This window comes from Gopherus flavomarginatus, chromosome 23, assembly GCF_025201925.1.
Source record: "Gopherus flavomarginatus isolate rGopFla2 chromosome 23, rGopFla2.mat.asm, whole genome shotgun sequence".
In the NCBI taxonomy this organism is placed as follows: domain Eukaryota; kingdom Metazoa; phylum Chordata; order Testudines; family Testudinidae; genus Gopherus; species Gopherus flavomarginatus.
The window spans coordinates 17,473,818-17,494,256 of record NC_066639.1 but is presented as its reverse complement, the minus strand read 5'-3'; the positions used below and the strand labels follow the sequence as shown (position 1 = coordinate 17,494,256).

At 63.2% G+C, this 20,439-nt stretch overlaps 2 protein-coding genes across 4 annotated transcripts; one reads left to right on the top strand and one right to left on the bottom strand.

Moving 5' to 3' along the window:
* Positions 1 to 2,626: 2,626 nt before the first annotated feature.
* VGF (VGF nerve growth factor inducible) lies at positions 2,627 to 8,727 on the top strand. Its single transcript, XM_050933511.1, has 2 exons — positions 2,627 to 2,676; positions 5,622 to 8,727. Exon 2 carries the CDS (start codon positions 5,629 to 5,631, stop codon positions 7,048 to 7,050), a length of 1,422 nt encoding a protein of 473 aa, XP_050789468.1. The 5' UTR covers positions 2,627 to 2,676; positions 5,622 to 5,628; the 3' UTR covers positions 7,051 to 8,727.
* A 2,979-nt stretch (positions 8,728 to 11,706) lies between these two features.
* On the bottom strand, positions 11,707 to 19,856 carry AP1S1 (adaptor related protein complex 1 subunit sigma 1). Of its 3 annotated transcripts, none has more exons than XM_050933526.1 (5): positions 19,735 to 19,856; positions 17,095 to 17,273; positions 15,280 to 15,388; positions 13,234 to 13,371; positions 11,707 to 12,252 (listed from the first exon to the last, which is right to left on the bottom strand). In XM_050933526.1, exons 1-5 carry the CDS (start codon positions 19,852 to 19,854, stop codon positions 12,205 to 12,207), a joined length of 594 nt encoding a protein of 197 aa, XP_050789483.1. In that variant the 5' UTR covers positions 19,855 to 19,856; the 3' UTR covers positions 11,707 to 12,204. The 3 variants fall into 3 exon arrangements, with proteins under 3 accessions (XP_050789483.1, XP_050789481.1, XP_050789482.1); XM_050933524.1 differs by having other exon boundaries at positions 19,767 to 19,856; XM_050933525.1 differs by having other exon boundaries at positions 19,810 to 19,831.
* Positions 19,857 to 20,439: the final 583 nt, after the last annotated feature.

The window sequence follows — 20,439 nt, the reverse complement described above, 5'->3', positions numbered from 1 at the left end:
AAAAACAACAGGAGAGAAAGAAACTATTAAAATTCTCCCGTCTGTGCTTTCAAGCCCCAGCCCCCTTCCTGCCCCCGCTTCCTCAGCCCCCCTCCCCAGCAGCAGCACCCGCTGGCTGTGGAGGAATGTTTGCCTTTACAGCTGCCCCCACCCCCAGTGGGAGGAATGTGCTGGGGCCCGGGGGGGAGGGTGAGTCCGGCACCAAGGACATGGGCTTGGGGCGGGGGTCCTTCCCCTGTAGTGGGAGACCCTCCCTCCGTCCCAGCCGGACCCACGTGCGACACTGCTGTCGTCAGCTCCCTCCCCATGCTGCCCCCTCCCCCCGTGGGATCCTTCTACTGCAGGGTGAATCATCCAGGGACTGGGGGGGCGGGGGGGGCGGGAGGAGCTGAGGAGGGGGAGGGGATTCTGGCTGTATCCAGCCCCTCAGCTCCTGGATTAGCTGCCTCTGCACCCCCCCCCCCAAGAGATGCAGTGCAGCGACCCCTCCCACTAGCTTTGAGCCTGTTTTCACGTCTCTTTGCCTGCTATTAGCAATAAACCTCTCGGGGGGAGAATCTCAACGGCAGGGGGTGGGGACGCTGCTGCAATTAGTGACTCATCCTGCCTGTCCCCCTCTCCGCCTGAAAATGCCCTAGAAAGATCCCTTCCCCCTCCCCGGGATGTGGGGTGTGAGGGGATTTATAGTCACAGAACGGGGAGCTGTCATCTCATGACGGATGGCATGAGAGAGAGAGAGAGATGGGTGGATGGGGATAGATAGATAGATTGATAGAGGGGGTGGATGGGGGTAGATAGATAGATAGATAGATAGATAGATAGATAGATAGAGGGGGTGGATGGGGGTAGATAGATAGATAGAGGGGGTGGATGGGGGTAGATAGATAGATAGAGGGGGTGGGTGGGGATAGATAGAGAGAGTGGATGGGGATAGATAGATAGAGGGGGTGGATGGGGGTAGATAGATTGATAGAGGGGGTGGATGGGGGTAGATAGATAGATAGAGGGGGTGGGTGGGGATAGATAGAGAGATAGAGGGGTGGGTGGGGATAGGTAGATGTGGTGGATGGGGAGGATAGGTGGATAGATAGATGGGGAGGATAGATAGATGTGTGCATGGGGACAGACAGCCCAGGAGGTGTGGGAACCGATGGGGGGACACGACAGTCACCCTCCCCCCGCCCCAGACACAAGCGGACAAAGGCAGCTGCACAACGCCACAGGCCCAAAGACAAAGACACACCCGAGCTGCTCTCACACAAACATGTAGGGGGACAGCTGCAGTGTCCCCCTCCCCTCAGCCAGCCAGACCCAATACAGGGACCCCCCCCAGCACACACACACATTGAATCCCACACAGCACAAACACAGATTCCTACACACAGAGACACACATAATCCCATCCAGCACACATTCCCAGCAGACACACTCACACAAATACAGACACACCCTCACTCAGCACACACAGCAGCTCATCCAGCACAAACACACACGTTTACACGTACACACACTGACATATGCACACCTCCCCACACACAATCCTACCCAGTGCAAACACATTCCTACACACACACACACACAATCCCACCCAGTGCAAGGACATTCCTACACACACATAATCCCTCCCAACACAAACACATTCCTACGTGCAAAAACAACAAGGAGTCCAGTGGCACCTTAAAGACTAACAGATTTATTTGGACATAAGCTTTTGTGAGTAAAAAACCTCACTTCCTACACACACACACACACAGAGCATACAAACACAATCCCACCCCCAGCACAAACACATTCCTACACAGACACACAGCATACACACACAATCCCACCCCCAGCACAAACACATTCCTACACACACACACACGTGCACACACACACACACAGAGCATACAAACACAATCCCACCCCCAGCACAAACACATTCCTACACACACACGCACACAGAGCATACAAACACAATCCCACCCCCAGCACAAACGCATTCCTACACAGACACACACACACAGAGCATACGCACACAATCCCACCCCCAGCACAAACACATTCCTACACACACACACACACACAGAGCATACAAACACAATCCCACCCCCAGCACAAACACATTCCTACACACACACACACACACACACACACACACACACACACACACGCACGCACACACACACAGAGCATACACACACAATCCCACCCCAGGACACACACACACACACACACACATTGCAGCAGCTGCGCCGCACCCCCGGCACGAAGTCGGCCCTAGAATTCATGGGAGGGGGTTAACCAGCCCCCCTGCTCTCCCCTGAAGGGGGGGTACATTATCTCCATGGCTCATTGTCTCCCCCCTGGGGCGCAGCCTCCCCCCGCCCCATTCATCCTTTCAGTCATCGCTCCCCCATTGACCCCTCTCCGCTGCCTTTCATTCATTCATTCATTCATTCATTCCGAGGCAGCGAAGCCTCCGTAGCTCCGCGCATGCGTCAGGCTCCCCCTCCCCGTTCCTCCAATCCCGGTCGGATTTTATGAATGGGCCATTGACGTCAATGGAGCCCCCTCCCTCCCCACGTGGGCTCGCGCCTGTCTATAAAGGCGGCGCGCGGCGCCTGTCCAGGGTGCTGAAGGCAGATCGCGCCCAGCTCTGGGGAGGGGGACGGACACCGCCCCGCCGCACGGCCGGTAAACAGCCGCCCCCCCACCTGGGCGTGGGGAGGGTCCCGTCTATGGGGGGGGTCAATGGGGACCCCCCTCTTTGCTGCATATGTGGGGCGGATCCCAGGGAAGGGGCGCTGGGAAGCGGTATCCAGCTGGGGGAATTCGGGGAGTGTCCCTGATAGAGCGCTGCTGGGAAGGGATACCCCTCTGAGGGAAGGGGGGGTCCCTGATACAGGGGTGCTGGGAAGGGGTGCCCCGCTGGGGGAATTGGGGGGCTCTAATATAGAGGGGTGCTGGGAATGGGTACCTCGCTGGGACAATTGGAGGGTCCCTGTTACAGGGGTGCTGCGAAGGGGTACTCTGCTTGGGGAATTGGGGGGTCTCTGATACAGGGGTGCTGGGAAGGGGTACCCTCTGGGGGAATTGGGGGGTCCCTGTTACAAGGATCTGGGAAGGGGTACCCCGCTGGGAGAATTGGGGGGTCTCTGATATAGAGGGGCGCTGGGAAGGGGTACCCGCTGAGGAAATTGGGGGGTCTCTGATACAGGGGCGCTGGGAAGGGGTACCCCATTGGGGGAATCGGGGGGCTCTGATATAGAGGGGCGCTGGAAAGGGGTACCCGCTGGGGGAATTGGGGGGTCTCTGATACAGGGGCGCTGGGAAGGGGTACCCGCTGGGGGAATTGGGGGGCTCTGATATAGAGAGGTGCTGGGATGGGGTACCCTGCTGGGAGAATTGGGGGGGCTCTGATATAGAGGGGCGCTGGGAAGGGGTACCCGCTGGGGGAATTGGGGGGCTCTAATATAGAGGGGCGCTGGGAATGGGTACCTCGCTGGGAGAATTGGGGGGTCCCTGTTACAAGGATCTGGGAAGGGGTACCCCGCTGGGAGAATTGGGGGCGCTCTGATATAGAGGGGCGCTGGGAAGGGGTACCCGCTGAGGAAATTGGGGGGTCTCTGATACAGGGGCGCTGGGAAGGGGTACCCCATTGGGGGAATCGGGGGGGCTCTGATATAGAGGGGCGCTGGGAAGGGGTTCCCGCTGGGGGAATTGGGGGGCTCTGATATAGAGAGGTGCTGGGATGGGGTACCCTGCTGGGAGAATGCGGTGGAGGAGAAGCGCTGGTAGGTAGCCAGGGTGGGGATTCCCTCATGCCGGGAAATGGTTCTCCCAGCAAACCCGCATGCGGGGGCGGGAGGGTGTGGGGAAGGGAAGCGGGCAGCAGGCAGAGAGGAGAGAGAGATGGGGGGGTCCCCCTTCCCGTGGGCAGAGAGGAGAGGCAGTCTCTCCCCCTCAAATTTTGCACCCCACCTACGTCCCTTCCCCTGCACCCACCTCCCTTCTGCCCCCCCAGCAGCTCCCACCTCTGCACCCCCATCCGTAGCCGCCTCCACTCTGCACCCTGTCTTTAGACCCCTCCCCGCTGCATCCCGGCCCCAACCCCCCTCATCTGTGCACTCCCAACCCCCTCCCCCCGGCGTTCTCGCCTCTAGCACCCCTCCACATCCCCCATACTCCCCTCCCCACGTCCCGTCTGCAGCCCCCACCCTAGCCCCCTTTCCCTATTTCCCCTCCGCAGACCCCCCCCGTCTTTCCCCATCTCTGTTAGGGCGGGGCGAGCCGCAGGCTGGCAGTCGCTGGTTACATTACACATTAGCGGCCGGGTGGTGCGGGGCGGTTAGCAGGGACGGGAAATCCCGCAGGCTGAGTGGAGGGATGGAGGTGAAAATATAGGCGTGTAATTGTGTGAGCATGGGCTATTGCATGTGCACGCATGTCTCCCCCCGTGAGAGGTGATGGGCGTGTAATTGTGTGAACGTGGGCCATTGTGTGTGTGCACACGTCCCCCCCGTGAGAGGTTATGGGCGTGTAATTGTGTGAACGTGGGCCATTGTGTGTGTGCACACGTCCCCCCCGTGAGAGGTTATGGGCGTGTAATTGTGTGAACGTGGGCCATTGTGTGTGTGCACACCTCCCCCTGTGAGAGGTGATGGGTGTGTAATTGTGTGAACGTGGGCTATTGTGTGTGTGCGCACACTCACCCCATGAGAGGTGATGGATGTGTAATTGTGAGTGTGGGCTACTGCGTGTGCGCGCATGTCCTGCCCCAGTGAGAGGTGATGGGCGTGTAATTGTGTGAGCATGGGCTATTGCGTGTGCACACATGTCCCCCGTGAGAGGTGCTGGGTGTGTAATTGTGTGAGTGTGGGCTATTGCATGTGTGCACACGTCCCCCCGTGAGAGGCGCTGGGCGTGTAATTGTGCGAGTGTGGGCTATTGTGTGTGTGCGCACACGTCCCCCCATGAGAGGTGATGGATGTGTAATTGTGAGTGTGGGCTACTGCGTGTGCGCGCATGTCCTGCCCCCGTGAGAGGTGATGGGCGTGTAATTGTGTGAGCATGGGCTATTGCGTGTGCACGCATGTCCCCCCTGTGAGAGGTGCTGGGTGTGTAATTGTGTGAGTGTGGGCTATTGCGTGTGCGCGCATGTCCCCCCTCGTGAGGCACGCTGGGCGTGTAATTGTGTGAGCGTGGGCTATTGCGTGTGTGTGCATGTGCCCCTGCTCCTGGTGACAGCATTGGGCGTGCAACTGCCAGGGTCTTGTGTGTGTCCACGAACACGTCCTTGAGATTGCGCACGGTGAGCGTGGAACAGGAACGATGGGGCGTGACTGTGGGCGTGCCCCCCTGTGAGAGGCTCTGGGGTGGGGGGAGCAGCGCGTCTCCACTGTCAGCGAACTGGGCGAGGGGTTCCCGACTCGGGATCGGTGAGCTGGGGAAAGGCCACGCCCTTTTCTCTGCAGGGAAAACCAGGCCAGTGGCCGGGGATCGCTGGGCACTCCTCCGGCTGGGGTGAATCCTTGGGGCTCTCGCTTTGGGGTATCGGGAGTCCTGTCCCCCCTCCAGCCGGGCTCTGAGCTGGCGGGAGACTGACCCTGCCTGTCCTCCCTTCTCTGTCTCCCCTGCAGAAGCAGCATGCTGGGCTCACATGCCCCTCTCCGCGGAGCTGCCCTGCTCCTCTCCATCAGCCTCCTGACACAGTGCCATCTGCACGCCGCCCCCCTGCCCCCAGGGGAGGATGCCCACCCAGAGGAGCCCCGCCAGCCCAGCCCTGTGCCCCCTGCCAAGGAGGTCCGGGCGAGAGCCCTGCCCGCCCCCAGCTGGGAAGGTGGGGACGCCAAGGAGGAGGAAGACGATGATGAGCTCTTCCGAGACGTGGACCCCAAGGCCTTGGCCGCTGTCCTGCTCCAAGCCCTGGGCACTGGGGGCCACAACACTCCAGACAAGCGCCGGGCCCCGGATGAGGAGCGGGTGCAGAGCCAGAGCCGCAGCACCAGCCTGGGGCCAGGCTGGGCCCGGGAGCAACAGCTGGAGGAAGAGCAGGAGCAGGAGGAGGAGGAAGGCAGAGACAGCAGCTCCCAGGAACTGGAGAGCCTGCAGGCCCTGCTGCGTGAGCTGCGGCCTCTCGGCCCTGCGGCCAAGCGGGAGCGGGCCCAGGGGGATGCCGGACACAACGCGGTGCTGAAGGAGCTGGAGGAGTACGAGCGGCTGCGGGCCGGCACCAAGCGCCGGGCCCCGCCAGCAGAACCCTGGGCCGGCGCTCGGAAACTGAGGCAGCAGCAGCAGCTGGAGCATCAGCTTCTGCAGCGGCGCTACGAGGAGCTGGCCGAAAGCCGGCGGCAGGCCGAGGAGGCCCGCAAGGCGGCCGCTGAGGAGGAGCGGCTGGCTGACATGGCCTCTGACCTGCTGCTGCAGTACCTGCTGAAGAGCCGGGAGGACGAGGGTGAGCCAGGGGCCGACGCCCACGAGGAGGAGGAGGAGGAGGAAGAGGAAGGCAGGTTCCGGGGCGGCAGGGCCAAGGGCAGCCCCTTGCTCTTCGAGGACGAGGAAGGCAACGTGGCGGAGGACAAGCGCTCCGACGAGGAGGAGGAGGACGACGACGTCATTGACCCCAACACCATCGACCAGCTGATCGAGCTCTCCACCAAGCTGCACTTGCCCGCTGAGGACGTCATTGACATCATCAACGACGTGGAGAAGAAGAAGGAGATGGGGCCGCCGGCGCCCAAGCACCAGGCCAAGCCGCTCCCCTATGCCCTGGCTCGGCCCTACTCTCCTGCCGCCCCCTGGCGCCACCCCAAGCCGGACGAGCGGGACTGGAACGAGGTGCTGCATGGGGACGACTACCTCGCCCCCAAGAGGTACCTGGCCAAGCAGAATGACTTCTCCAACTACATCCAGCCCAGGGTCTTCCAGCCACCATCCTACCCCCGCAGCCACCACCTGCCGGGCTCCCTGGCGCCCCGGGATGAGGCTGCCGCCAGCCAGGCCCGAGAAGACGAGATGGAGAACTACATTGAGCAGGTGCTGATGGACCGCGCCCAGGCATTCCAGTGAATCCCCCCACAGCTCCCCACGGAGAAGCGTGGTCATTCTGAGTGTCCCAAGCATTTCAGGTTGTGCATGAATCAGGAGAACCAAACCTCTCCCTCCTCGCGCCCGCAACGCCCCCCCCGACTTTAGGATTCCCAGGTCCCACCAAGCCCACCATGCTTGAAGGAACCGGGGTGTGTGTGGAAGACACAGGCCATCTGGCCATGGGGGAACATGCCTCCCCCCTCCTTTTGAGGAGACACTCTGTGCAGGTGCCAGGAGGTGCCAGCCCAGGGAGAACCCGATCCCGACTGTCTTCTCCGAGCCCCCCAGGGACAAGACCCCCGTGTGTCGTCAGCTGACAGGCGCATCAGAATTCGCCACAGCCCCTTCTAGTGCGGACATGGAGAACGCCCCCACCCCCCATTCGCTCTTCACTTGCTTCCCCTCTTAGGATGCTAAACAGCCGCCAGTGAGGGGGAGGCCGAAAAAAATCTAGACCAGGTCACTGAAAACAGAGCAAAGACCCAGTTGGCTCCAAAATTCCCGTCCCGGCTTCAGCGTGTTTTTCCTTCTCTCATCTCAGCAACTTCCCACCCACCTCCCTTCTGTACAATTTTCAAACACGAACGCAGTGGAGGGAAGCACGATGTTTGGATGTGAAAAAACGGACAGGGCTTGTTTCAACATGGACTTCTGGCCAGTCTGCGCGGGAGGAGAAAGCCAGAGCGAGTCCCGAGGGGGCGATGGCGGGTGGGGTGGGGTGGGGTCATTGACTTGGGGAAAACTTGGTCCCGCGGGGGTGGGGGTAGAATCAGCACCGCTCTGTTGACTTTAAGGAACTGGCGACTTGACTTCGGGGGGACGATCCTAACACTTACAGCGCTACAAAGCCATGAGCTCCTACGTAACTCAGGCAGCGCACAGACATCCAGCCCGTAGCTGGTGCTTGAGCTGGTCTCTCCAGTTAAAGATTCCGAGTTCAGGAGAAGGGCGTCAAACAGGGGCTGTCAATTGAGCCCAGGTGAGGTTCTCCCAGTTGTTAAAACGCCAGAGCCCTTCACAATTAAAAGCGCTCCACAGTCCACGTCTCCGTGCCCAGATCTGTGTCACCAACACACCTTCTCTCTTCTACAATCCCACGCTGATCCTTCCTGGTGCCCCAGGATTAAGCTTTGCCCGGCGTCCGTCCTCCGCAGAAGGAACGAGGGGAGAGCAGAGTGAGATATTCCATACCAAACTGCCTTATCAAGCTATCTTTCCACCGGGTTGTTTCTTCCATCAATCGACACCGAAGCTCGAGATTGAATATTGTGACTCTGCCAGTGTTACGCACCCCAAAACCATGTCCCCCACCCCTGCCAGGCATGCCGCATGCTGTGTCTTGCTGTGAACTCACCACCGTCCGAACACTACCAGCATTTCCAGTCAAGCACCCAATCAGTTCTAACCCACGAAGAGGCAGGGGAGCGCGCGGGTCGGGGATGGGCGTTGTACTAAGGGCGTCTGCGCGTGTATTTTCACCTGCATCATTTCCGAGTGTGTGAGAATCTTGGCTTTGTGGCGTCTGGTTCCCAGTCCTGTGCCGTTTGTTTCGATGTCCTGACCTCTGTGTTGTACTTAATAAAACACGTTTGGCCTGTTGTAAATAGCATGTGGAATTACTAGTTTTGCTAAGAAATAAAAGCAACTATTTTATTACGAGTTACTCTCATTATTGACAGCTGGGTCCCCGAGGAGACGCGACGGAGATCCTACGCCAGTGGGCCTCACCCCCACCCCAGGCCACCAGGCAGGCAACCCCGCATCATATCAAATCAAGGGTGCATCTAGCCCGGATCCCCCCACTCCCCTCAGGTCAGACCAATGGGTCTATTCTAGTCCAGATCCCACTGCACCCACCCACAACCTCAGGTCAGACCAATGGGTGTATCAAGCCCAGATTCCACTGCCCTCACCAACCCTTCAAATCATAGCAAGGGCGTATCTACCTCGGATCCCACCGCACCCACCCACAACCTCAGGTCAGACCAATGGGTGCATCTAGCCCAGATTCCACTGCCCTCACCAACTCTTCAAATCATAGCAAGGGCATATCTACCTCGGATCCCACGGCACCCACCCACAACCTGGCTGGCTAAAGCACCTGTCTGGTAAACAGGAGATCCTGGGTTTAGCTCCCAGTGGTGCCTTGGTCTCCATTTTTTTTTTTTTTGTGGAGGGGAGGAGGGATAGCTCAGTGGTTTGAGCATTGGCCTGCTAAACCCAGGGTTGTGAGTTCAATCCGGGGGAGGGGGGGCATTTAGGGAACTGGGGTAAAAATCTGCCTGGGGGTTGGTCCTGCTTTGAGCAGGAGGTTGGACTAGATACCTCCTGAGGTCCCTTCTAGCCCTGAAAGTCTATGAACCTCAGGTCAGACCAATCCAGCCTGGATCCCACGGCACCCACTCGTAACCCTCAGGCCAGATCAATGGGCACATCCAGCCTGGATCCCACGGCACCCACCCATAACCCTCAGGCCAGATCAATGGGCACATCCAGCCCGGATCCCACCGCACCCACATACTGGGTGAAACCAATGGGCTCACCTTCCTTTTATCTTACTGGTGTGGAGCCATTTGCACCCTCCAGGCCAGTCTCCCCCACAGTGCAGCCACCAGCACCCGGGGCTCAAGAGAAAACTACCTCACCATCTACCCAAGGAGTGGTATGACCTTCACCCCACTGTGCATGAGCCCCCCAACCAGCTGACCCACACTGCCCTTAGCCTCATCTCTACTGCCTGGGATTGGTATTACAGCTCACAGACCTCAGCCGAGTGCGGGGACCCCACAGGCCCTCAAAGCAAGCAGCCTAACCTGCCTGTTGCAGGCATGACGCAGGCGTGTCTGGCTGAGATTCCCTGGCCTGGGGTCTACGGGCTGGCCGGCCATAGGAAAACCTCGTACACTATTACATACATCATGGTAGCGTCTAGAGACATGAACTTGGCTGGTCACCCAGAAACGCCCCTTGTGCCAGGTGCCCCAAGACCCTCCCTGACCAAGATCGGTGCCCCCGTTATGCCAGACACTTGTCAGACCCCCTCTGACTCAGATCGGGGTCCTCCCTTGTTCTGGGCGCTGCACAGACCCCTCCGACCAAAATCAGGGTCCTCCTTTGTTCTGAGCACCACACAGACCCCCCTCACCCCCACGACCAAAATCAGGGTCCTCCCTTGTTCTGGGCGCTGCACAGACCCCTTCAACCAAAATCAGGGTTCTTCCCCCTTGTGCCTGGCACTGCACAGACAAAGTGAATGACAGTTTCTGCCCCACAGAGTTGACCATGTAAATAGAAAAAGTCTCCCTAGTCACACATAGGGAAACCGAGGCTGCAGTGACTCACCCAAGGTGAAAACATCCACTCGATCTGCAGCAGCAGCCGGAAAAGTGAACAGAACGTTGGGAATCATTAAGAAAGGGAGAGAGAATCAGACAGAAAATATCCTGTTGCCTCTCTATAAATCCACGGGACGCCCTCACCTTGAATACTGTGTGCAGATGGGGTCGCCCCATCGCAAAAAAGTTCTATTGGAATTGGAAAAGGTTCAGAAAAGGGCAACCAAAACAATGAGGGATCTGGACCAGCTGCCGTGTGAGGAGAGATTGATCAGACTGGGACTGTTCGGCGTGGAAAAGAGGAGATTAAGGGAGGATATGACAGGGGTCTATAAAATCATAACAGGTGCGGAGAAAGTAGATAAGGGAGTGTTATTTACTCCTTCTCATACAAGAAGAACTAGGGGTCACCCAATGAAATTAATAGGCAGCAGGTTTAAAACAAACACAAGGACGTATTTCTGCACCCAACACACAGTTAACCTGGGGAACTCCTCGCCAGGGGATGTTGCGAAGGCCAAGACTATACCAGGGTTCAAAGAAGAACTAGATCAGTTCCTGGAGGACGGGTCCATCAATGGCTGTTAGCGAGGCCGGGCAGGGATGGTGTCCCTGGCCCGTTTGCCAGAGCTGGGAATGGGCGATGGGCTGGGACACCTGGTGACTCCCTGTTCTGTTCGTTCCCTCTGGGGTGCCTGGCACTGGGCGCGGTCGGCAGATAGGACACTGGGATAGATGGACGGTCGGCCTGGCCCAGTCTGGCCGTTCTTAAGGTCACACAGTGGGACTACGTGAGAGCAGGAGCCCTGAGTTTCAGAGCCAGGAGCTGGGCCTGGATCTTTCACCTCGAGCCCGGGTGAGGAGCGGAGCTCCGACGCCGGCCGGGCTGCGTTCTCACAGCGGGAAGGGGGGGCTGATGCCGCGGACGTGCCTGCTGCGGGGAGAGGAGCCGAATTAAACAGCCACAATTTCACCACGGGGACTGAGGCAGGGAGACTGGCAGAATTCGGGCATGACCTGAGCTCCACGCAGCAGCCCCAGGAATGGGAGAACTGTCCCAGGTCTCAGCGCCAGCCTGCCCACCCAGCTGCTGTCCTGGCGTGCCAGGGAGCGGGTGCAGGTGGCCCCAGCAGCTGGGGGGGTAGGGGGTGAGGACAGCCCCTCGAGACTGACCCCGCTGCGGAGTCATATAAAACTCACTGCACACAGCAGACAGGGGGAGGGACGTGGGTGCAGACGCACCCATAGGGGTTAGCTAGAAAGCCCCCCACCCAGCACATAAAGCTCACTCCACACGGCCGAGTTCTCCACACACACTTTATTCCAAAGGGGGGACCCCGTTTCCCCAAGGGGGGGGTACATGCCCTGAGCGCCCCGCCCACGGAGATGCCAGGGGGAATGAGACTCCGGGATCGGCCTGTAGCCCCCTGCCAGGTGGGACACGCTGCGGGGTCCCGATTGCCCCGGGCGGCGGCAGGATCGCTGTGCAGGGGTGCTCGCTCTGCACAGGCCCCCGCCCCCCCAGCCCCTCCCCAGGCTCCCCGCTCTGAGCGGCCACTGGCAGGCAGGAGAACGCCTGGGAGCAGGGAAGGAGACGGACCCGGGGCGGGGGGCTCCCCAAGTAGTGTCTATCTATATATTTACACACAGTTCATGGGGCTCACTCCCCCAGCTGCTCCAGGGTGAATTGGTCCCACGTCCGGCTGTGGCCCGTGGGGCGAGGAAGATGGACATGTGGCCCCCGCGGTGTCCGACGCAGCCAGGGACGGATGGGGAGTGGGGGAGGCACAGCCGCTCACTATGCCAGCCCCATCTCCTCCAGCACGCTGCGGGGTGACTCATCCTCCTGCAGCACAGAGATAAGGGGGGAGGGAGGGGCCGTCAGGGGGTAGGAGACAGAGTCCCTCTGTCCTCCCCCCACATGGGGAGCAGGTGGGAGTCCCATGGCAGAGATGTTGGGGGGTCAGGGGGGTGCTGGGATTCAGGGATGGAGCCACTCGTGCCCCAGAGAGGGCAGGGACCCCTGTTGCGGGCAGAGTGGGGCGCTCTGAGCACTCACTTTCCCCCTCCCCTCAATCACCGGGCTGGTGTCAGCCTCGCCAGACTGTCCCCCCACCCCCCAGTGCAGTCTAGCGCCCCCCAGGATGGCTCGGACCCTGGGAATGTCTCCCGTCACCCCCCGCATTAACCCCCAAGGTGCTGGAGAGGGCTGGATTTAGTTCCCACTAACCCTGCCATGCCAGCCCCACAGCGCCCCCCGGGGACGGGTGAGGGACCCACTCCCGTCTCCCCCCTCCCCACACACAGCAGGTTGGGCGTTAACCCCTCGGACGCCAGGTGGGGTGGTGGCTGGAGTTCGCGAGCGAGAAGTGGCTGTTTTCTGCTGGCAGCCCGGTCGCCCACGCCAAGCGCAGGAGAGAGCTGCAGAGCCCAATGATTCATCCCCCTGCACCACAGCCCAGGCAATGAGACAGCACCTGCAGTGGGAGCACCCCCCCACACGCTGCGACACAGCCGGGGGGGGCCAGGATCCCAGCCCCCTCGTCTCAGCTGCTGGTGTGTGAAGGGAGGTGGTCGTGGGAACAGGGCACAGGGGAGAATTGGGGGGCTGCTCAGCTCTGATCCCCATCCCTGGGAGTGCGGTGGCACCCCAGGGGTTCGTGCCCAGCTCGGTGGTGGCACTGTCTCCGGGGGTGCCGGCACGGGGTAATTCCCGTCTCTGGATGCAGGCAGGGGCAGGCCAAACCCAGCACATGAACCCAGCCTGGCTCTGCTCCAGCCAGGGGGCACTGGCAGGTTACCCCCCCAACCGCTCCGGCCCCCCCACCTCCTGCAGCAGGTCAGCCTGCTCGATGGCCTTCAGCACGCTCTTCTTGGAGGTATCCTGGATCTCCCCGCCCATGAGGAACTCATCCAGGATGAAATAGGCCTTCTCGAAGTTGAAGATGATATCCAGCTCGCACACCTGGGGCAGGAGGGGGGAGTATCAGAGCTGCCTGGAGCCGGGGAGAGAACCCAGGAGTCCTGGCTCCCATCCCCCCTGCTCTGACCCACCAGCCCCCACTCCCCACCCAGAGCCGGGGAGAGAACCCAGGAGTCCTGGCTCCCAGCCCCCACTCCTCTCCCAGAGCCGGGGAGAGAACCCAGGAGTCCTGGCTCCCATCCCCCCTGCTCTATCCCACCAGCCCCTGCTCCCCTTCCAGAGCTGGGGAGAGAACCCAGGAGTCCAAGCTCCCAGCTCCACTGCTCTAACCCACCAGACCCCATCTGTGATGAAGTGGGACTATGTTTAATGTTTCCTCTGAATACTGTGTGGGTGCCTCAGTTTCCCCTATGCATTTCTTAAGTCTCCAGTCGACATAAATGGCCGACCCTCTGTTTCCTGGCAACCGATGGCCTGGGCTCCCCCCCCTGCAAAGGTGCCAGCTGAAGGTGTTGGAGACAAAGGGATCAGGTGACCTCCTGACTCCTAGCCCGGCAAAGGAATTGAGCAGAGAGGAGGGGCTGGGGGGGTTTTCATTTCGAAGGTAGCAGGGGACGAGGAGTGAGGGCAGACGTGGGGGTCTGGCTCACTGCCCCCCAGAATGGACCCGGCCGAGGGGTCCAGTTCACGGTACCTACAAGCTCTGTTTAGACCCTGTTCCTGTCATCGAATAAACCTCTGTTTTACTGGCTGGCTGAGAGTCACGTCTGACTGCGAAGTAGGGGTGCAGGACCCTGTGGCCCCCCCAGGACCCCACTGGGGCGACTCGCTGTGGGAAGCGCACGGAGGGGCAGAGGATGCTGAATGCTCCAAGGAGAGACCCAGAGACAGTCTGCCCCAAGGGAGAGGGGGCTCCCCAAAGTCCTGCCTGGCTTTGTGGGGAGCAGTTCCAGAGCATCGCCAGGGGACTCTGTGACACCCACTCCCCTCCCAGAGCCGGGAGAGAACCCAGGAGTCCTGGCTCCCAGCCCCTGCACTCCACTAGCCCCCAGCCCTGTGCTAGCAGCTCTGCTCCCCTCTCAGAGGAAGGGGTGTATACAGCTGGGAGGGGGGTGAAAATGTGACAAAGGGGGAATTTTTTGTAATATATTTTATGTTGCCGATGTGTGCCTCAGTTTCCCCCTGTACTCTGCACGGCTCCCCATTGGGGTAACAAGGACTAAGGGAACCTCTGCCCATGCGGTGCGCGTGGTGAAGGCGCTCCGTGCCGACGGGAGAGACGCTCTCTCACCAGCCCCGGAGCCACAAGAGTGGGCTGAATGGGTCATGAAAAGGATCGACCCGGCGGGCCGGACATTAACGCCTAGGGTGGAGGATTCCCCGCAAGGAACGCCACAGGACGGAGAGGCGGCGGGGCGGGGGCTTTGGAAGACGCTAGCTGCTCCCTGCTGGCCTGACTGGGGTAGGGCAGCCAAGCGCGTGAGCTGGGAAATGGGGCGAGACACCCCAGTTTGGGAACGGCAGCCGGCGAGAGGCTCAATCTAGGAGGGGTGGAGGCCGTGGGACCTGCCCCGGGTGGCTCCCAAAGCCTGCGGCTCTGTGACAGGGAATTAGCTGGATTAGCCGGGGCCCCGCTAAGCCCAATTAGCATTTCTATCCCCCACGGCTCAGCGGGCAGGGCTCCTGGCGCCAGCCTGGGGGGATTAACGAGGCAGGGTTAATGGGCGGGGGATTAGCTGGGATTGGACGCCGCCTGCCCACCCACAGGGCCCTGCCTGAGCGCCAGAGCCAGCCACACGGATCAGACGCTCCTGGGGGCACTCAAGGCCCCTGCCCAGGGTCAGCAAGTCCCACTGCCCGTCTCCAGGGCACCACATCCACCCTAGGGTCACTGCCTGCCCCATACCCCCGGGCCCCGGCCCCAGGGTGCAAGGGGGGGGGCACACTCACGCTGCCGAAGTATTTGTCCAGCAGCTCCACGTATCGGTGGATCAGCTCCAGTGTGATTAGCTCGTTGTCCTGGCCTTCGATGGCGCAGCAGAAGTACAGGCTGGCGTACCTGCGGGCGAGCGGCAGAGGGCTCAGCTGGGGGGGCGAGATCCCAGCCAGCACAGGCCTGGGAGTGTACATGGGGGGGTGGCACATCCCCATGCCCCCCGTCGCTGCTGGGGGGCACAACTCTCACTACCCAAATCTCCCCCTGGGCTGGGCTGGGCCAGGCCGGACCCGCATGGGAGGCTGCCCAGGGTGCTGCGTGGTTCCCATAATCAGCTCCGATCCCAGGGCCCTGCAGGACGGGCAGAGTCAGAGACCCCTGACCCTCCATCTACGTCCCCCGCCCCTCCTGGGCCCAGAGCAGGGCAACGCAAGGGGAAACTGCCCCCCACCCCAGGTTCCCCACGGCCCGTTCAGCCCTCCGGCGCCTCTGCTCGGGTGGCCAGCGTGGGAGGGGGCAGGTGCTGACAATGCCCTGTGACGGGGGGCTGGGCTCTGGCTCCCAGCCTGGCAACGAGTCCGTGACGAAATGATACTGCAGGCTACCAGCCACCGCATGGCCTGGAGACGGGGTAAGGCTGGGGCACCGACTCCCACTCGGTCCCAGGGCAGGGACTGGCTGGCTCAGGGGGGCGGGGAATGGGGAAGGGGCCTGTCCCCTCTGGAAGACACTGACTCCCACCCGGCCCCAGGGCAGGGACTGGCTGGCTCAGGGGGGCGGGGAATGGGGCAGAGGCCTGTCCCCTCGGGGGGGGCACCGACTCCCACCCGGCCCCAGGGCGGGGACTGGCTGGCTCGGGGGGCGGGGAATGGGGCAGAGGCCTGTCCCCTCGGGGGGACACTGACTCCCACCCTGCCCCAGGGCAGGGACTGGCTGGCTCAGGGGGGCGGAGAATGGGGGTAGAGGCCTGTCCCCTCTGGGGGGCACCGACTCCCACTCGGCCCCAGGGCAGGGACTGGCTGGCTCAGGGGGGCGGGAATGGGGCAGGGACCTGTCCCCTCTTGGGGGCGTCGGCTCCCCCCAGCCCCAGGGCAGGGACTGGCTGGCTCAGGGGGGCGGGGAATGGGGCAGAGGCCTGTCCCCTCTGGGGGGCACCGACTCCCACCCGGCCCCAGGGCAGGGACTGGCTGGCTCAGGGGGGCAGAGAATGGGGCAGAGGCCTGTCCCCTCTGGGGGGCACCGAGTCCCACTCGGCCCCAGGGCAGGGACTGGCTGGCTCAGGGGGGCGGGGAATGGGGCAGGGGCCTGTCCCCTCTTGGGGGCGTCGGCTCCCCCCTGCCCCAGGGCAGGGACTGGCTGGCTCAGGGGGGCGGGAATGGGGCAGGGACCTGTTCCCTCTTGGGGGCGTCGGCTCCCCCCGGCCCCAGGGCAGGGACTGGCTGGCTCAGGGGGGCAGGGAATGGGGCAGGGGCCTGTCCCCTCTTGGGGGCGCTGGCATCAGGAAAATTCCCTCCTCCCCTAGGGTGGTGGTGGGCGGAGGGAGGAGCTGTGTGTGGAGGGGATTATGGGGGGGTTGTGCATTTGAGGGGGGAGCCGTCTGCTCGAGCTGCCCCCCAGGACTGGGACCCTCACAGCTAATCAGCTCCTGCCGGATGGGGCTCCGACACCCTCCCGCCCCAGGGCGGAGAGGCAGCTGCAGGCACTGACTCACCTGGCCATGGGGTGGGGCCGCCGCCGCTCCCAGCCCGCGGGCGGGGCCGCCAGGTGCGTGGAAGGGAGGGGGCAGGGCTGGCCTGGACCCAGGGGGGGGGGGGGGGGGGGGGCCTCACCTTTTGTAGACCACCTTGAGGTCCCGCCACTCGAGAAAGCTGCACATCTTGGGCTTGCGGGCCAGCACCACCTGCATCAGCTCCCGCACCATCTTCTTCTTGTCCTTCTCCGAGGTGGCCAGGTACCACTTCTGCAGCCGCAGCTTTCCCTGCCGGCTGAATAGCAGCATGAACCGCATCTGCGCCGGGGGGAGAGAGCGGGGCGGGTCAGGGCAGGGCCGCGGGGCGCCTGGGGTCCAGCCCTGGGGGACTCCCTGTCCCTTCCCGGTTCCGTGCCTCGGTTTCCCCACCCGGTGACACTGAGCGTGGCTGACAGGCGGCTGGGGTCGTTCCCTGTGTGACTCGGAGCCAGTCCCTGTACCCCCGGTTCCGTGCCTCGGTTTCCCCACCCGGTGACACTGAGCGTGGCTGACAGGCGGCTGGGGTCTATCCCTGGGTGACTCAGGGCCAGTCCCTGTCCCCCCCCCGGTTCTGTGCCTCGGTTTCCCCACCCGGTGACACTGAGCGTGGCTGACAGGCGGCTGGGGTCGTTCCCTGGGTGACTCAGGGCCAGTCCCTGTCCCCTCCCGGTTCCGTGCCTCGGTTTCCCCAGCCAGTGACACTGAGCGTGGCTGACAGGCGGCTGGGGTCTATCCCATGGTGACTCAAGGCCAGTCCCTGTCCCCTCCCAGTTCCGTGCCTCGGTTTCCCCACCCGGTGACACTAAGCGTGGCTGACAGGCGGCTGGGGTCGTTCCCTGGGTGACTCGGGGCCAGTCCCTGTCCTCCCCCCTGACCCTGGTTCCGTGCCTCAGTTTCCCCACCCAGTGACACTGAGTGCGGCAGACAAGTGGCTGGGAGCGCCAGGGTCGGGGGGCAGCAAGGCCCCTAGCCAGGCTGGCTAATTCCCCCCATCCCCTCAGGTTGGGACCCTCCTAGCTACAGCAGGTGTTAATGGGCTCCTGGCGCCCCCCGGAGGCCACTTGGGCCCTGGCACGCACCAGCTGGCAGAAGGTGTCCCTGGAGCAGTGCCCTCCCAGACCCCCGTGTGAGCCCTGGCACGGCCCCAGCCCCGGAGGGGTTAACGAGGCCGCCCGGGTGGGCCAAGGATCCAGCGCCCGTGGCTGGGCGAGCCGGAAACAATCCGTTCCGGGCCAGGGAGCCGGATGAAGACGTCAGCGTCTGAGTCTGGCCCCGACCAGCCCCGACCCGTCCCAGCCATCTCCATTAGTCACGACGCGCTGACGCAAACCCGCCCGGCCTGTTCGCTGGGGCAGCCCCACTCCTTTCAAACGGGCCCCGCGGAGGAGCCGCTCGGCACTGCTCCTGGAGGGCAGGTCCTGTCTACACTAGGGGTTGTAACAGTCCCATCACAACAGTTCAGCTGCACACACGATCTCCTCCCGGGACTGCTCTGGTGCTGACACCACTCCTCCGCCCCACTGCGCTCCGACGCAGCACCTCGAGCGTTGTGCCGTCACCCTCCAGCAAAACGCACAGCGCCTGACACGTGGCGCGGGCAGGTCCCGTCTACACTAGGGCGGCCACAAGCCAGCTCCTCGCGGTCACAAACCCGCATCGACGTCAGACGCAGCCCCCCGTGTGTGGCCGTATCTCAGGGGTTCAGCCACACCCACCTGCCCGGCCTGCGGAGCGCAGGTCCCGTCTACACTAGGGGCAGGAACAGTGTTTGAAGCCATGGCCTGGCCGGGATACCCAGCACGTGGCAAGCGCGTTAAGATCATGGGGCAGGGCGGGGGTCGTTCAGGGGCGCGGCTGTTCACGAGACAGCGTGTGGGGCAGGTGCGCCCTGGGCCCCGACCGCGGGAACGTCGCAGATGGGAGGCAAACCCAGCCCCACTGGCAACCCGCCCCCTTCGTCAGCCCCCACGGACACGGGCGCTGGGGCCACCGCACCCTGCCGCCCGGACTCCTGGGTCCCTGAGTGCCCAGCGGTCCCAGCCAGGAGTGTGACCCCCGCCCAGCCCGGCCCCCCGCCATGAGCTGCCATCTCTGGGCTGCCCCCCAGCTCAGCCTCCCCACTTCCCCCCCAGCCCCGCTCCCCACGGGTACAGTGCCCCATGGGCTGCCCCAGCCCCCCTCGCCAGGTGCTCCAGCCCCTCGACGGCCCCCCCGCCCCTTCCCCCCCCCACGGCCCCCCCGCCCCTTTCCCCCCGGGCCCAGCCCCCCCGGGCTCCCCCCGCCCCTTCCCCCCCAGGCCCAGCCCCCACCCGGGCTCCCCCCGCCCCTTCACCCCCCCGGGCCCAGCCCCCCCCACGGGTACAGTGCCCCATGGGCTGCCCCAGCCCCCCTCGCCAGGTGCTCCAGCCCCTCGACGGCCCCCCCGCCCCTTCCCCCCCCCCGGCCCCCCCGCCCCTTTCCCCCCGGGCCCAGCCCCCCCCGGGCTCCCCCCGCCCCTTTCCCCCCGGGCCCAGCCCCCCCCCGGGCTCCCCCCGCCCCTTTCCCCCCGGGCCCAGCCCCCCCCGGGCTCCCCCCGCCCCTGCCCCCCCCGGCCCAGCCCCCCCCACGGGCTCCCCCCCGCCCGGGCCCAGCCCCCCCGCCCCTTCCCCCCCCAAGGGATCAGCCCCCCCCCGGGCTCCCCCCCGCCCCAGCCCTCCCCGGGCCCCCCCGCCCCTTCCCCCCCGGGCTCAGCCCCCCCCACGGGCTCCCCCCCGCCCCTCCCCCCGCGCTCACCATGGCGCCGCCTCCCCCCCCGCTCCGGTCCGCCTCGCTCAACCTGGCCAGGTACCGAGCCCGGGCCCGGCCTCCCCGCGCTGCGCATGCGCCGGGGAACGAGGGGCAGCAGCCACTTCCGGGAGGGGAGGGGCGGGGAGAGGGAGCGCCGTTTCCATGGCAACGGGGGCAGGGTGGTAGTGCGGGGGGGGGATCTGTAACCGTGGCAACGGGGGCAAACTGGAGAGGGGTGAGGGACCCATAACAAGGGGCAGGAGCCACTTCCGGAAAGAGGCGAGGGGAAGTTGTTTCCATGGCAACGGGGCGAGCTGGAGGGGTGGGTGACCTGTAACCATGGCAACGGGGGCAAGAGTGGGCGTTTCCATGGCAACAGGGGCAAGATGGAGGCGCAGGTCACTGTAACCATGGAACTAGGGCACGAGGGAGCTGTGTCCATGGCAACAGGGTAAGCTGGAGGGGTGGGTGACCTGTAACCATGGCAATGGGGCAAGAGTGGGCCATTTCCATGGCAACAGGGGCAAGATGGACGTGCAGGGTCCTGTAACCATGGCAACAGGCACGAGGGAGCTGTGTCCATGGCAACATGGTGAGCGGGAGGGATGGGTGACCTGTAACGATGGCAATGGGGCAAGAGTGGGCCATTTCCATGGCAACAGGGGCAAGATGGAGGTGC

Excerpts from the sequence above, each read along its gene's own strand:
- AP1S1 (XM_050933526.1), bottom strand. The coding sequence starts at position 19,854 with ATGCGCAGCGCGGGGAGGCCGGGCCCGGGCTCGGTACCTGGCCAGGTT. Across the intron at positions 15,389-17,094 it reads CTCAAGGTGGTCTACAAAAG|GTACGCCAGCCTGTACTTCT; the intron begins GTGAGGCCCCCC and ends GCTCGCCCGCAG. Across the intron at positions 12,253-13,233 it reads AGGCTGACCTGCTGCAGGAG|GAGGATGAGTCACCCCGCAG; the intron begins GTGGGGGGGCCG and ends TCTGTGCTGCAG.
- VGF (XM_050933511.1), top strand. The coding sequence starts at position 5,629 with ATGCTGGGCTCACATGCCCCTCTCCGCGGAGCTGCCCTGCTCCTCTCC.